Source organism: Theropithecus gelada, chromosome 10, assembly GCF_003255815.1.
Source record: "Theropithecus gelada isolate Dixy chromosome 10, Tgel_1.0, whole genome shotgun sequence".
NCBI classification, from domain to species: domain Eukaryota; kingdom Metazoa; phylum Chordata; class Mammalia; order Primates; family Cercopithecidae; genus Theropithecus; species Theropithecus gelada.
The window spans coordinates 31,173,404-31,189,171 of NC_037678.1; the positions used below are offsets into that span (position 1 = coordinate 31,173,404).

A 15,768-nucleotide genomic window follows, 5' to 3' on the forward strand; every position below is an offset into this window, starting at 1 on the left:
TCCACCAAGCCGCATAGGAGCCCCGCGGAAACGAGCTCCCAACTTCAAATGTGTGTGCTGGGTGCCGACATATGGGCATAGTAAGCGTCTATGTACCATGGTATCACTCACACCCCAATCCAGAACATATTATACAACACAGAAAAGATGGACAACATGTAGATGAAAGAAACATTTTTCAACATCTTAATGTGAGGCCTTCCCACCAACATTGGCTAATATTCTCAGGTACAGTCTTTTCTTAGGGAAGGGTTCAGAATGAATAACAAAAGACTCACATCCACTTCCCATAGTTTTTTGGGTATTTTTTGGGGGGCCAACCCCTCAGACCCCAATGAGCCCTCTGTTTTGCACCATGTCCCTGGGCAGGAGAAGGGCTGGGCTGGGCTGGACGTGCTCTTGTTAGCTTGTTTTATGCCCAGTACTGTCTTCACTCTGCAGCTTGCTTTTGGTACGGGAATTTTTAAAACGATGCCACTATGGAGAGAGGAGTGCATACACCCAAGCTGCTTTGGCGCTGACCATACTCTGCTGCTTGGCTCCTCTCTGCCCTACCACCCTGGGACCCCCTCTCCTGCAGACTCCAGGATACTGGCTCCTAAACCACATAACCACAGTCCTATTGCTGCACCTAAGAAAATGAATCTTCCACAAGTCCCCACTCACATTTCTTGAATTGTCCTGTGGAGTTTTTTATAAGCCTCCCAACCCAGGATGCCATCAAGGTTCATGTGCCACATTTGGTTTTATGTTTCTTTAATCTCTTTAAGCCCAGAACCACTCATGATGTTGAGCTGCGTCAAGGGCCAGTTATCCTGCAGCAGAAAACTTATTTTTACTATTTGTTTTGTGACCACTATTTAAATCCGCTAACAGAGTTCCCAAATCCATTTAACTGGGCACAAGAAGGCAGCGGCACATGGTCACCCCCGCGAAGCTCCGGGATGCTGTGGGGCCCCTTGCACGTTGAGCTGCATGAATAGGGAGCTCTATGCCAGCCGCGGCTGCCAGCACCGACACACATGTTCAATCTTTTTCTAAATTTTAGGTTCACTCTCCTGCCTGATGCTCCAATGGAGTCACCGAGCTGCACCTGGCCATTAAATCCCACCCAGGACCCTTGCCATTCTCACACCAAGCGTGGGGTCCTGAGTCCCAACTCTGAATGTGCTGTCATCCCACTCAGAATCATGTCCTCTCTTCAACCACCAGCCTGAAGAGGACAAGCTACCAGGAGAATCATGTTCTACAAGGCAAACTTTGACACTGGGGCCTGGAAACCCAGACGCCACTGATTAGTCAACAGCAATCTAAACAATGCACTCATAAAGCCGGGGAATGCAAATGTGGCTGGGACTCTCAGGAGGGCACTGGTGGTCATGAGAACAGGGTGGCACCTGTCCTGAGCAGGAGCGGGACAGCAGGTGTGGACCCAATCTGCTGGGCTCTGCAGCCCCCACCTCTGCTCCTGCCGTGTCCCAGCAGCCAGGCATGGCCCCGTCTCTGTGGGGCCCTCTTCTCTCCAGGGAAGCCGGCCATCCAGGCCTTGACTCTTTTCAACCCTGTCAGAGATACTCAAGACATCAACAGCAGGCCGGGCGCGGTGGCTCAAGCCTGTAATCCCAGCACTTTGGGAGGCCGAGGCGGGTGGATCACGAGGTCAGGAGATCGAGACCATCCTGGCTAACATGGTGAAACCCCGTCTCTACTAAAAAATAGAAAAAATTGGCCGGGCGCGGTGGCTCAAGCCTGTAATCCCAGCACTTTGGGAGGCCGAGGCGGGTGGATCACGAGGTCAGGAGATCGAGACCATCCTGGCTAACATGGTGAAACCCCGTCTCTACTAAAAATACAAAAAACTAGCCGGGCGTGGTGGCGGGCGCCTGTAGTCCCAGCTACTCGGAGGCTGAGGCAGGAGAATGGCCTGAACCTGGGAGGCGGAGCTTGTAGTGAGCCGAGATCGCGCCACTGCACTCCAGCCTGGGTGACACAGCGCGAGACTCCGTCTCAAAAAAAAAAAAAAAAAAAAAAAAGACATCAACAGCAGGACTAGGATGTGTTTATGAAAAGAACCCAAATCCTAGCTCAAGCCACAGGCACAAAGCACAGCCCAACACACAGGCCTGACAAGGGGCAGGGCGAGGGAGTGTGGCCCTGGCGGCAGCTGGAGAGGGCACTGCTGGAGTATGCCCAGGAGGAGCTCGCCAGTGCCAGGGCAATGGGACAGGAGGGGCAAGCCAAGTCCGAGCCCCCAACGTAAAGGAAGCAGCAGCCATGTTTCCTTTACATCGTCTTGGTATTTCCAAGCAGGCAGCGTAACATCTTTACACACACACACACACACGCGCACGCACACGCACACACACACTCTCTCTCTCTCTCTAAGTCTATCTGCCTGATAGCTTCCTTCAGGTCTGGATTCTACCTCTGACCTTCTTTGTCCTGGCAAGCTTGTCCTCACCTCCAGCCTGCCAGGGGCATACTCTGCATGCTCATTTTTATACTCCAAGGTCCTTAACTTCAAAGGGAGGAGGGGACAATCTAGAAAGCTGGCCAAAGTGAGATGCAACAGTGGGTTCCAGAGATGACCACAGCCCAATGCAGGGTCTGATCTGCAGGCTGCACTGGCCCCATGACCACAGACCTCCCTGCAACTGGGGCTCACCCTCTCCATGTCCTCTGCACAGCGCCCCTACAGGCCAGGCAGCACTGGGTGAGAGGGAGGAGGGGAGGCCCCAAATCAGGGTGACTCTGCCCAGCTTCAAACACTCCCACACACCACAAGGTCTCACCTTTGAATGCAACCTCCCAGCGACCTTCCAAGGAGCGGTTCCGGCCGGTGATAACATACTGATAGCCAACCCACAACCTGCAGGGCACAGAGACAGAGACAGAGATCTCAGCGGCAGGAGGGATGCAGCCATCAATGACTGTGTTTTCTGTTTTTCGTTTTGTTTTTTTTTTTGAGACCGACCTTGCTCTGTTGCCAGGCTGGAGTGCAGTGGCACGATCTCGGCTCACTGCAACTTCTGACTTCCTGGTTCAAGCAATTCTCCTGCCTCAGCCTCCCAAGTAGCTGGGATTACAGGTGCCCGCCACCACGCCTGGCTAATTTTTGTATTTTTTTTTTCTTTTTCAGTAGAGATGGGGTTTCACCATATTGGCCAGGATGGTCTCGATCTCCTGACCTCATGATCCACCCGCCTCAGCTTCCCAAAGTGCTGGGATTGTTTTTTAATAGCTATACTGACCTCCAAAACACTGAGCTTCTAACATGAGACACTCATGTCACAATGCATTAAAATTCAAAACAAGGAAGTTCACAGGGCAGGAAAACTTTTATCTCAGGGAACTCTTGCCAAGACTGTTTCTATGAGCTGAACCGATAAAGCTTTCACAATTTAAGCAAGAACAATCTTATTCTTGGTAGACATGAAACCCCATGAATACAACTCTGTGACTATGCTAAAACCACAGAACAGGACACTCCACATGGGTGAGTTTCATGGCATGTGAATTGCATCTCAATAAAGACATAAGCCCCTGCAAATATCTACTACCATGGAGGCTGAAAACACTTGCATGGCTTCCTGCTCAGAGCCAGCCTACCTCAGGCCTGCAGCCTGCTCCTGAGCACGCAGGCCTAGCACTGAAGGGACCTTGCACTGGGAGCTGGTTGACTGCCATAAGCTCCTGCCTAGTCTGTGCCCCTTGGCTCAGCTATCCAGCCCCAAGCCTGGAGATGCCCATCAGCAGGTCTCCCTGCATGGCAGGAGCCCAGGGATGGCACACTCAGCCCCTGGCCTGTGCTGTGCAACCACACGGCTGTCCTCAGAGACGAGGCTGCCCTGCCCTCTGGGATATGTCCTCTTGCTTCTCCACTGGACTCACAGGTCTGTCTTCAGGGATCAGTACAACAACCTGTGAGCTAAGAGTTAGTTTCTGCCCTTTGTAGCTGCAGAAGGAGAAACAACTCCGTCTTGTGATTTGCCAAAGTCACACAGGGCACAACTGTGGAGTCAAAACCCAGCTTAGGTCTTGAAGCGAAGGACCCCTTGCTTTCTCAGGGGGAACCCACACCTACTGCACATCCCTCACACCAGGCCCAGAAGCCCCACACCAAGCAGCTCTCTCCACACAAGCCAGCAACCCCAGGTCCCCTGCCTACCCTTAGCAACTGCAGCTGTACACACACAGGGGGACCAATGAAAGGGGCGACCCCACAGTCCCACAAAGTAGCAGCAGAGTCCAGCCCGCCCCTGCCCCCAGGCCCCTCCACCGATCTCAATGCACACTCCAACCCATGGATCTCCTGGGCTTCCAGTGGGCAAGGTGGTCTTCCCAACCTGCTGTCTGCCAGCTGTGCCCCAGGAGAGGAGTTTACTGAGTGGTCAGAGGCCATGTGCTCAGTAGTCATCAGACTCTGACTCCAGGCTCCCCAGGTCCCCAATCCAGGACTCACTTGCGCTGGTCCTTCCAACCAAAGCTCCGCTCCGGCTGGTCCCATTCCTGGGCCAGGACAAAGCGCAGCTCCTGGTCAGTGGAGAAGGTGGCGAGAGAGCCATTCAGGCGCTGGCAGGTCTGCGCGGCATCCCAGTAGTTCTCCCCGCTCAGGTAGACCCTGTAGCAGCTGGCCGTGCCTTCGTAGTGGTGCCACCCTGTCGGGCACTTCCCTAGGAAACATAAAGGACAGAAGGGGAGTTGTCCCCCAAGTTAGGATCCAGCTCCAAAACGGAAATTCTATGTGCTCCATCAGGGACAGGCACACCTTGTAAATCACCCTAGAGAAGTGGGGAAACTGAGGCTCAAGAGGACAAGCTCTGCTTCTGAAACCACATTGCAGAAATGCTCAAGTTTCTCTAAAACACAGATTCAATGATACAAGTACATTTGGTGACTCCTCCCATTTCTATAAGATCTTTTAATTTATTCACTAGTCAAGAATGGCTGCTGAATTATGTCTTGTAAAGCGGATTTCATCCTCTGGGTTAACAACACAGCACAACACCCATGCAGTTCACTTTGGGCCCTGCTTCCAATGCCCAGCTCTCCTGGCCTCCGCTGCCAGTTAGCCCACTCCCCTCTTCCTTTTCTACTAACATGAGCATTTGCAGTGGGGGCTGGCCAACCCTCCACTAAAACAGCAGCTCAAAGGATAACAGCTGGGAGGGCCATGACACTGTGTAACCCGCCCCTGCCTCCCACAGGCGAACAAAATAAGGTGTGGGCGATGCCACAGCCGACAAAGCTGAGGAGCCAGCCAGCACTTGAGTACCAATGAGTCTGGCCAGCGTCTTCTCACTTCCCCCACCCACCACTTCCGACTCCTACACCTACACATGGGAATGCCTGGTAATTTACAGCTCACCCTAGGTAACACCAGTGATCTGTTTTATAGAATCTTTAACCTTCAAATGTTGGGTACCTCATCTTAGTATACTGGAGAAGAGTAACAATTGTTAGCAAAGCCAGCTGTAAAATTAAAAATGCCATTTTTAAAGTGCATCTATGTCTTCTGGCACTAGTAAAACTTCTAGAGACGTATCATCATGTATTTATTATGTAAGCATGTGTGTGTGTGACGTCTTCACAAAGGCACATAGATTACAGAAAAGGAGGGGCAGCCCTGGCCCCTAGGCATGGCCACAGCTGGACAGCATGATCTGCTCACCGTGAAGGGTACACCTGAGTGTGCAGGGAAGCTATTTAGGTGCAGACAAGGAATCAGAGGGCTGGGCACAGTGGCTCATGCCTGTAATTCCAGCACTTTGGGAGGCCGATGTGGGCAGATTGCTTGAGCTCAGGAGTTTGAGACCAGCCTGGGCAACAGGGAAACCCCCTATCTACCAAAAATACAAAAAATTAGCCAGGTGTGGTGGGGCACACCTGTAGTCCCAGCTACTCGGGAGGCTGAGGTTGGAGGACCACTTGAGCTCAAAAGGCAGAGGCTGCCTGCAGTGAGCCAAAAGTGTGCCACTGCACTCCAGCCTGGGTGACAGAGTGAGACCCTGTCTCAAAAACAAAAAACAAAACAAAAACAATAAAAAACCCCACGGCATCAGCTCTCGAGAAGGTGTGGTGAGCACTCATTGCGTGTTTCCTGGGTGCCACACCAAAGCGTGTAGCCTGACCACATTCCCCACAGGTGGCTCTGCACCGTCTCCATGGAAAGGTGAGGACGCCGAGGCAGGCAGAGGCCAGGCCCCTATTTCATGCAAGGTGAGAGGAAGTCCGGTAGGGAGGGAAGCTGGCTGGAGCATGGAGGGAAGGAGACCTCCCAGGAAGAGAGCCAGCTGGCTGGGGCATGGAGGGAGGAAGTGCTCCTGTGCACTGACTCATCTTCTTTATGTTCGGAACTTGGAGGAGTTGCTTACTACCCAGGCAGAAGTGCTGCCTGTTCAACACTGAACAGACAGGCAAGGGGAAGGAAGAATAGGGAGCCAAGCATCAGGACCCCCTGGGGCTGCACTGTGAACTGCCCCTTCCCTACAGGCATCCTCTCAGTCTCAGTGTCCTCACACACCAAGCCTGTGCACCACACTTCCACTGTGGGGACCCCTTCGGGCTGTGGGCACAGGCTGGGGACAATGTGCATCACCAGGACATTTGTTCAGCCCTGCTTCAGCTGCACGGACATGCATGACCACCTGGAAACACCTGGCCCCACTCTGGGCACCCAGGGTTGGTGGGGGTTCTACCAGAAGCCTACCTGGTCACCTCTGAGGTGCTCCCCAGTGCTGAGAGTCTGGGGGCTGCGGAGTAACACTAGCAGACAGGCCCAAGGCAGGGCAGCAGGCCCAGCCAGTGTCGGTCCTGCCTGGCCCACAGCTGCTGCTCAGCGTACCTGGGCACCTCACGCCTGAGTGGGTCTGTTCAGGGCCATTTCAGCGGTGGCTTTTCCTCCCCTCAACCTTCCTTGATGATCTTACGCCCCTTTAAAATTTCAATGTCATAGGTAATTTATTAAATAACTAATCATCTTAAAAATTTTTCTTAAAATGGCCGGGAACAGTGTGGCTCACGCCTGTAATCCCAGCACTTTGGGAGGCTGGGGTGGGTGGATCATCTCATGTCAGGAGTTCAAGACCAGCCTGGTCAACATGGTGAAACCCGGTCTCTACTAAAAATACAAAAATTAGCCAGGCATGGTGGCACGTGCCTGTAATCCCAGCTACTCGGGAGGCTGAGACAGGAGAATCACTTAACCTGGAAGGCAGAGGTTTCAGTAAGCTGAGATTGAGCCACTGCACTCAAGCCTGGGTGACAAGAGCGAGACTCTGTCTCAAAATCAATCAATCAATCAGGAGTCAAGCCTTCCCATTCTATCAGCTGTACCTAAACTCAGAGCTGGTTTCCCCATTTATAAAAGGGAATAATACAACTTTGGAATTTCCAAGAGCCAGTGCCTTCTGGCCCTGAGAGGCAGTCACTTTGTGAGAACAAGCAGCCTGGTTTCAGAGCCGGCTGACTTCCCAGGGCCTTGAGTCACATACCACCACTCCAGAGCCTGGCGACTGCGGGTAGGTCATTCATTCCCCCCACTGGCCTCCAAGGGCTGTTTTGAGAAACCCCTCAGGCAGCACAGTAGCGCTGGAGAGGCAGGGGTCGTGTCAGGCTTGCACTCCCCAGTGTCCCAGTCAGGGCAGGTCTGCAACTTACTGCTGAAGCGAACGGGCTGTGCCACATTCACTGCGTGGAAGTGCGTAGGGTCGCCTCCTCTGGTCCGCCCCTGCCGCGGATCCACAGCCTCCTTCCCATGGTGAGGACGCGCCTCCCCGGTCACTTCTGAAAGCAAAAGGAGATGTGTGCTGTGAGTCCTGCCTGTGCAGTCGCAGCCTCCCTGGCCAGCACGGTTCAGACTACTCAGGGCTGCAAGGCTAGAGGGAGGGCCTGTAGCACAGAGTTCAGCAATGCAGGCTTTCTTTAGAGCCCTATGAAACGCTGCTGCTTGCATCAAATGGGTCCCCTGTGCTTCTTATTAAAATTATGCCCTGGTAGTTTTTGTTTTTTAAGTTACTATTGTGAAATGGAGGCCCTCTTCACTGCATTTTCTAACATGTCATTGCTAGCACAGCAAAGGGTCCTGCATAAATCAAAATCCCTCAGCAGCTCCAGTCCCGTGGCCCACGAAGGAGTTCTCTCCAGAGCCCAGGCTGCCCCTGCCCCTTCCTCAAGGGCCTTCTCTCCCAGTACAGAGACCCACATGTGCAACCTTCCTCTGCAGCCCTTGTCCTGGGGCCTGAGCTGCCTGTCTGTCCCCCTGCCTGCTGGTCCCCCAAGGCTGTGAAGGGCTCCAGGCCAGGACCTCAGTATGTTCCTGTCTGGCTCTTTGGTGCTTGGCACAGGCCCTGGTGTGCAGCAGGTCTCAGTGCATGGTTAGAAGGTGTGAACAGGCAGCTGAAGATGGGGAAATAACTATAGTTTCATGCAGCATGATCTAATAGTAATTTGCACACCAGTCCTTCCATCCACATACGCTCTCTTTTGTCCTCCAACCCCCTTGTGAAAAAGGAGAACCACGCTCCTCCTGTCTCACAAGGTGAGGGGCAGACTCAGACAAGGGAAGTGACTTACACAAGGTCATGGTACAGGGAAGAGGGCCCTCATGGGCCCACCCACCTCCCACTCTGTCTGTACAGGTGTACCTTGATGCGTCATGAAGGGCACTGGGTACAAGGTCAGGTCAGATGGGCAACAAACTTGGTCTGCAAGGCTGCACACAGACAGACACCTGCCAGCAAGTACACTCTGACTGCAGATGGCTGAGTGGGGCCTCAGCTCCCCAAAGGAGGTCACAGGGAGGGTTAGGAGGCCTCCTGCAAAGCCTCCTTCCCTGACCCTGAGCCGGCGGTCAGCCCCACCTGACAAACCCCTCTCCAGCAGGTTGGTTCTGCTGGTGTCATAGACTTTGCAGTGGTTTTTATTTAATAAAAAATCTACATGCTTTTTTTTCTCATGATAAAGTAACAAATATTCAATGTGAAATGCTTGAAATATACAAAAGTTTGAAAAGACAATAAACAACAAAGGCCATACTTAACTATGTGAGCATCTGCCCCCTCACCCAGTCTCTTTTCTACACAAATCTTTAAGAATACTGGGATCACATCAGACACTCCATTTCACGACTTGCTTTGTAAGCTTAAGATTATAAACAGCTTTCTATATTTTTAAATGGGTTTAGGAACATGACTTTTGATGGCTGCATAGTATTCCATGAATGGATTTCTTTCGTTCCCATAATCTCTATGGTTTAAGGTTAAGCTGTTTGCATTTTTTTCATTATTCTACAAAAGGCTGCCTTAAACACCTTGTACACAAGTCTGTATGTAGTCCTATTTCTGAGACTCTGGATACTCACTCAGTACTTGATAAGCATAGTTCCATAGCTCCTGTCAGGCATGTGATGGGGATGGGTTGTTATTCGACTGGGAATCACTAAAATACAAAATACGCTACCTGTGTCCAAGATACCTTCAACACAAAGTGAAGACCTCAAAGGGAGAAGCATCTTCAAGGCTTGTGTTTTTTGGTAGAGGTGCCTTTGGGGTATTTTACCACTCCAAAATACAACCTAAGGACCTCAGTGTGGGACAGTAGCTGGCACCATGACAGGCTTGATGCTGTAAACACGCAGTACTGGGGGACCATCAGCTCTTCAGGACTGGTCCCATGTCCTGAGCCATGCTACCTGCAGCACCTGACACTCTGGGCAAGAGACCCGACCCACAGACTCGCTGGTAGCTCCGATGCAGGGCAGGGCTCGCAGGGATGCAGCCACTGGGATGGGGCATCAGCACGCAGTGGAGAAGGGAAGAGCCACCCGAGCTTCTGAGGAGCTGGACCTGAGACTGGAAGCTGAGAAAGAACCGAGGGGCTTCCTGGCAGATGGAGCAGCTTTGGCAAGGGGCAAAGGCAGACACATCTGGGACAAACCTGAGGCCAGGCCTGGGTGTCGCTGGAGAATGTCACTGAACTTAAATTCAGCATCTCCCTCTGCTTAAATGGGTAAGACCTGTGGCTCCACTTTGTATCGTGGCCTCTTCCCCAAGCCAAACACAGTACCTGGTAAAACTGCTCACAGAAAGACAAGATGAATTGAGGGCAGAGGAAAGGGAAGAGAAAGAAGAAGTGAACAGAGGGAGAGTGCTGCCAGGTCACATGGATGCCAAAGACCAGGTTGTTACATGTTGACTGAGTGAAGCCATCTGTCCCCTGGGGTGGGAGACCAGGTGAAATATTTCAGACACATAACCAGAAAGACAAATGGTGATAAAGGATAATACTCTGTTGAGCAGGCTCCTCTGGGTTCAGGTGGCGATTGTGAGCCGTTTCTTTTCTCCATCATGTGTCTTTATATATAAATGCTCACATTCATCCCCTCACCCCCATATTTATTCAATGCCCATTCTGGGCCCACCATGGAAAAACGCCAGCACAGACACAGGCCTTTGCCAGCAAGAAGGGGAAGGGCTTGGCTGTCAAGATGATGCTGATGGCGGACAGTGTCCTGGGGGAGAGTCTGGGGGCCAGGCTGGGGAATGCGCACAGCACAGGACAGAACCCTTACAGACCTCTCAGGACTGCCTCTGACAGTAGAGAATGTCCCTCTTCCTGTGGAGGGCCAGCCTTTGGTGTGCTGGGAGGCCTCCTCCACCTCCACCAGGGCCACAGAGCCCTAGCAGCCCCACCTCACAGCCCAGCTGGGGACGTGGTGCAGGGGTCACTGCAGCACCCAGAGCCACATCTGTTCCGACTCTAGGCCCCATGACCTGTGCAGTTCGGAGCATATGTGCCCCTTCTGCCTCCAGCACCACTGGAGTGCCAGGCTGCTGCTTCCCCAGCACAGGAACACACTGGAGAACAAGTTCAACAAGGAAACAGAATCAGGGAGAACACCTGGAATACCACTCCACAGACTATTTATTCCCAAATTACTTTTCGTCACAAAAAGGGAAAGAAATATTCACAACAGTGATTAAACCTAACATCACCAATAATGAGACAAAATGACCTTGGGCCTCGTGATTTGATAATTGATGACTTACATAGTATTGCTAACTAAAAAGTAAAGTCTCACCTGAAGCTAATCATGAAGAAAGAGACAAGTCCAAATGGAAGGCCACTCTACAGAACAACTGACCTGGACTCTTCAAATATGGCAATGTCATGGAAGACATCCCACGCTCCCTGCAAAAGAGGGCTGGGAATACTTCTAGATTAAAGAACAAAGCAATACGGCAATAAAATACTTATGTAATCCTTGAATAAATCTTCAATTAGGCCAGGCGCAGTGGCTCACGCCTGTAATCCCAGCACTTTGGGAGGCCTGAGGTGGGCAGATCACAAGGTCAAGAGATCAAGACCATCCTGGCCAACATGGTGAAACCCCGTCTCTACTAAAAATACAAAAATTAGCTGGGCGTGGTGGCATGCTCCTGTAGTCCCAACTACTCGGGAGGCTGAGGCAGAAGAATTGCTTGAACCCGGGAGGTGGAGGTTGCAGTGCGCTGAGATCACACCACTGCACTCCAGCCTGGGCCACAAAGTGAGATGAAAAAAAAAAAGTGAAAACAAAATGTTGTGCCAATAAAAAGGAAATGGAGTGCTCCTGCATGGCCCAGCTAGGAGCGGCACTGAAAGTAGGCAAGACCTCACAGAGCACAGGGCCCAGACTGAGCCACCAGGCTTAGGGAAGAATCAGCAGAGAAGGCCTAAAACCACGAATTTACAGGTAAATACCAAATGCAACAGCTAAAACAATGTTTGCCTTGAAAATTAGAGGGGTTCACTGGGTTTGCCATTTAAAAAAAAAAGATTTACAGAACCATTTGAATATTCAAATTGTATGCATAAGTGACTTGAATAAAGATAAAACTAAAAATTGGAAGTAGACAATCAAAATCAGTTCCTCTTTGGATCTGGATGGCCCCACCCCACCTTTTTTTTACATCAGAGCTGCTGCTGAGGGGTCTACTGCTCTGATTCCTGATCCTTTTATTGTGACCCAGGTTTCCTGCTAGAGGGTTTGATGTCCTCTGCATTACCAACGTTCTGCAACTGCACAAGGAGGTAATTTGTACATGCCTCTTTTAAATTATTGTGCCAGGCCCTTCCAATCCAAGGCTGCAATCTTTCATTTCTGGGAGATTTTCTTACATAACTTCTTTGCTAATTCCCTCCTACTCCATCTCCTCTATTTTCTTTCAAGGAATTTGTATTAATCAGATATTGGATTTTCTGAACTCATTTTTAACCACTTACGAGTGTACAGTTGGGCTGGACGTGGTGGCTCACGCCTGTAATCCCAGCACTTTGGGAGGCCAAGGCAGGCAGATCATGAGGTCAGGAGATCGAGACCATCCTGGGTAACGTGGTAAAACCCCATCTCTACTAACAATACAAAAAATTAGCTGGGCATGGTGGTGGGCGCCTATAGTCCCAGCTACTCAGGAGGCTGAGGCAGGAAAATGATGTGAACCTGGGAGGTGGAGCTTGCAGTGAGCTGAGATCGCGCCACTGTACTCCAGCATGGGCGACAGAACGAGACTCCTTCTCAAAAAAAAAAAAAAAAGAAAAAAGAGTATACAGTTAAGTGTCATTATTAAGTACCTTCACATTAGTTCCATAACCATCACCACCATCCATCTCCAGAACTTCTTTTCATCTTACCAAACATTGTATCCGTTAAACATTACCTCCCAATTTTTCTCTCCTCCCAGGCCCTGGCAACCACAATTCTACTTCCTGTATATTTGCATTTGAATATCTTGACAGCACATCTAAATAGAAACATATAGTATTTGTTATTTTGTGACTGGCTTATTTCACTGAGCATAATGTCCTCAAAGTCCATCCATGCTGTAGCATGTGTCAGAATTCCTTCCTTTTTAAGGTAAACCATATATTCCTTCCACTGGATGGACAGACTATCTTTTTGTTGATCCATTCATCTGTGGATGGACACTTGAGTTACTTGCACCTTTTGGCTACTATGGGTAATGCTGCTATGAACTCAGGTGTATAAATCTCTCTTCAAGTTCCTGCTTCCAATTGTTTTGAGTCAAACTGCTAAGTCGTATGATAATTCTACTTTTATTTTATTTTATTTTATTTTTTGAGACACAGTCTCGCTCTGTCGCCCAGGCTGGAGTGCAGTGGCGTGATCTCAGCTCACTGCAACCTCTGTCTCCCGGGTTCAAGTAATTCTCCTGCCTCAGACTCCCCAGTAGTTGAGATTACAGGTGTGCGCCATGACACCTGGCTAATTTTTGTATTTTTAGTAGAGACGGAGTTTCACCGTGTTTGCCAGGATGGTCTCGATCTCCTGACATCCTGATCTGCCCACCTTGGCCTCCCAAAGTGTTGGGATTACAAGCGTGAGCCACCACACCCGGCCGGGTAATTCTACTTTTAATTTGGGTGGCACTGTCATACTGTTTTAGTAGCTGCACCAGTTCTCATTCCTAACAACACTGCAGAGGGATTCCACTTTCTCTAAATCCTCGTCAGCACTTGTCATTTTCTGTTCGACAGCAGACATCTAATGGCTGTGAGATGTTTTACTCTGTTTGGATTTGCATTGCTCTAATTATTAGTGATGTTGGGCATGTTTTCATGTGCTTATCAGTCATTTAACTTCTTTGGAGAAATGTCTACTCAAGTCCTTTGCACATTTTTTAACCAGGATATTTATTATTATTGAGCTGTGGGAGTTCTTTTTGTATTTTAAATATTAACCCTTACCAGATATGAGTTTCAAATGTTTTCCATTTTGTAGGCTGCCTTTTCACTCTGTTGAATGTTTCTTTTAATTAATAGAAGTTTTAAATCTTGATGTAGCCTAATTTATCTATTGTTTCTTTTGTTGCCTGTGATTTTAGTGTCTTATGTAAGAAATCATTGCCAAATCCAATGTCATGAAGACTTTATTCTGTTTTTCTAGGAATTTTATGGTTTAAGGTCTTAAGTCTGATCCATTTTGGGTTAAGTTTTGTGTATCATTAGCTAAGGGTCTAACTTTATTCTTTTGATGTGTATGTCCAGTTTTCTAGCACCATTCACTCTGAAAAGACACTTTTTCCCTCCCTGAATGGTACTGGCATCCTTGTGAAAAATAATTTGACCACTGTACGCAAGGACTCATTTCTAAGGCTCTGTATTCTATTCCATTGGTCTATATGTCTGTCTTTATACCAGTACTACAATGTTTTGATTACTGTAGTTTTGTAGTTAAAGGTTTAAAGTCAGGAATTATGAGGTTTTCACATTTATTCTTCTTCTTCAAGGCTGTTCTGGCTCTTTGGAGTCTGCTGAGATTCTATGAACGTTAGGATAAATTTTTCTATTTCAGCAAAAAAAAAAAAAAAAAAACTTGTTGGCATTTTAATAGGGATTGAATCTGTAGACTGCTTTAGGTAATAGTCACATCTTACATCTTGCAGTCCATGAGCATGGAACGTCTCTCCATTTATTTTTGTCTTTTTTTTTTTTTTTTTTTTGAGACAGTGTCTCACTCTGTCACCCAGGATGGAGTGCAGTGGTGCAATCTCAGCTTACTGCAATCTACACCTTCTGGGTTTGAGCAATTCTCCTGCCTCAGCCTCCTGAGTAGCTGGGACTACAGGGGCACCTCACCACACCCAGCTAATTTTTGCATTTTTAGCCAAGATGAGTTTTTGCCATGTTGGCCAGGCTGGTCCCAAACTCCTGACCTCAAGTGATCCACCCGCCTTGGCCTCCCAAAATGCTGGGATTACAGGTGTGAGCCACCGCGCCCAGTGTCTTCTTTAATTTCTTTTTTTTTTTTTTTTGAGATGGAGTCTCGCTCTGTCGCCCAGGCTGGAGTGCAGTGGCCGGATCTCAGCTCACTGCAAGCTCCGCCTCCCGGGTTCCCGCCATTCTCCTGCCTCAGCCTCCCGAGTAGCTGGGACTACAGGCGCCCACAACCGCGCCCGGCTAATTTTTTTTTTTTTTTATTTTTAGTAGAGACGAGGTTTCACTGTGGTCTCGATCTCCTGACCTTGTGATCCGCCCGCCTCGGCCTCCCAAAGTGCTGGGATTACAGGCGTGAGCCACCGCGCCCGGCTCTTCTTTAATTTCTTTTAACATTTTGCAGTTGTCAGTGTTTAAGTTTTTCATCTGTACTTAAGTATATTCATTTTTTTTTCTTTTGTTTTTGAGACAGACTCTCGCTTTGTCGCCCAGGCTGGAGTGCGGTGGCACGATCTCAGCTCACTGCAAGCTCCGCCTCCTGGGTTCACACCATTCTCCTGCCTCAGCCCCCCGAGTAGCTGGGACTACAGGCGCCCGACACCACGACCGGCTAATTTTTTGTATTTTCAGTAGAGACGAGCTTTCAATGTGTTAGCCAGGCTTGTCTCAAACTCCAGACCTCAGGTGATCCACCCTCCTCGGCCTCCCAAAGTGCTGAGATTACAGGCGTGAGCCACCATACCTGGCCAAGTATATTCTTTTTTTTTTTTTTTTGAGGCGGAGTCTCGCTCTGTCGCCCAGGCTGGAGTGCAGTGGCCGGATCTCAGCTCACTGCAAGCTCCGCCTCCTGGGTTTACGCCATTCTCCTGCCTCAGCCTCCCGAGTAGCTGGGACTACAGGCGCCCGCCACCTCGCCCGGCTAGTTTTTTGTATTTTTAGTAGAGACGGGGTTTCACCGTGTTAGCCAGGATGGTCTTGATCTCCTGACCTCGTGATCTGCCCGTCTCGGCCTCCCAAAGTGCTGGGATTACAGGCTTGAGCCACCGCGCCCGG

At 49.8% G+C, this 15,768-nt stretch overlaps 1 protein-coding gene across 4 annotated transcripts in view; it reads right to left on the reverse strand.

Moving 5' to 3' along the window:
- DGCR2 (DiGeorge syndrome critical region gene 2) overlaps nt 1-15,768 on the reverse strand; it is an 85,062-nt gene that overhangs the window by 23,191 nt on the left and 46,103 nt on the right. For 2 of the 4 annotated variants that reach the window (XM_025398040.1, XM_025398038.1), the window contains 3 exons: nt 7,660-7,785; nt 4,463-4,673; nt 2,793-2,869 (listed from right to left, as the gene is read on the reverse strand). In XM_025398040.1, coding sequence (XP_025253825.1) covers nt 2,793-2,869; nt 4,463-4,673; nt 7,660-7,785 — 414 coding nt within the window. Of the gene's footprint in view, nt 1-2,792; nt 2,870-4,462; nt 4,683-7,659; nt 7,786-15,768 lie in introns of all 4 variants that reach the window. The other 2 variants (XM_025398039.1, XM_025398037.1) reach the window with 1 other exon arrangement.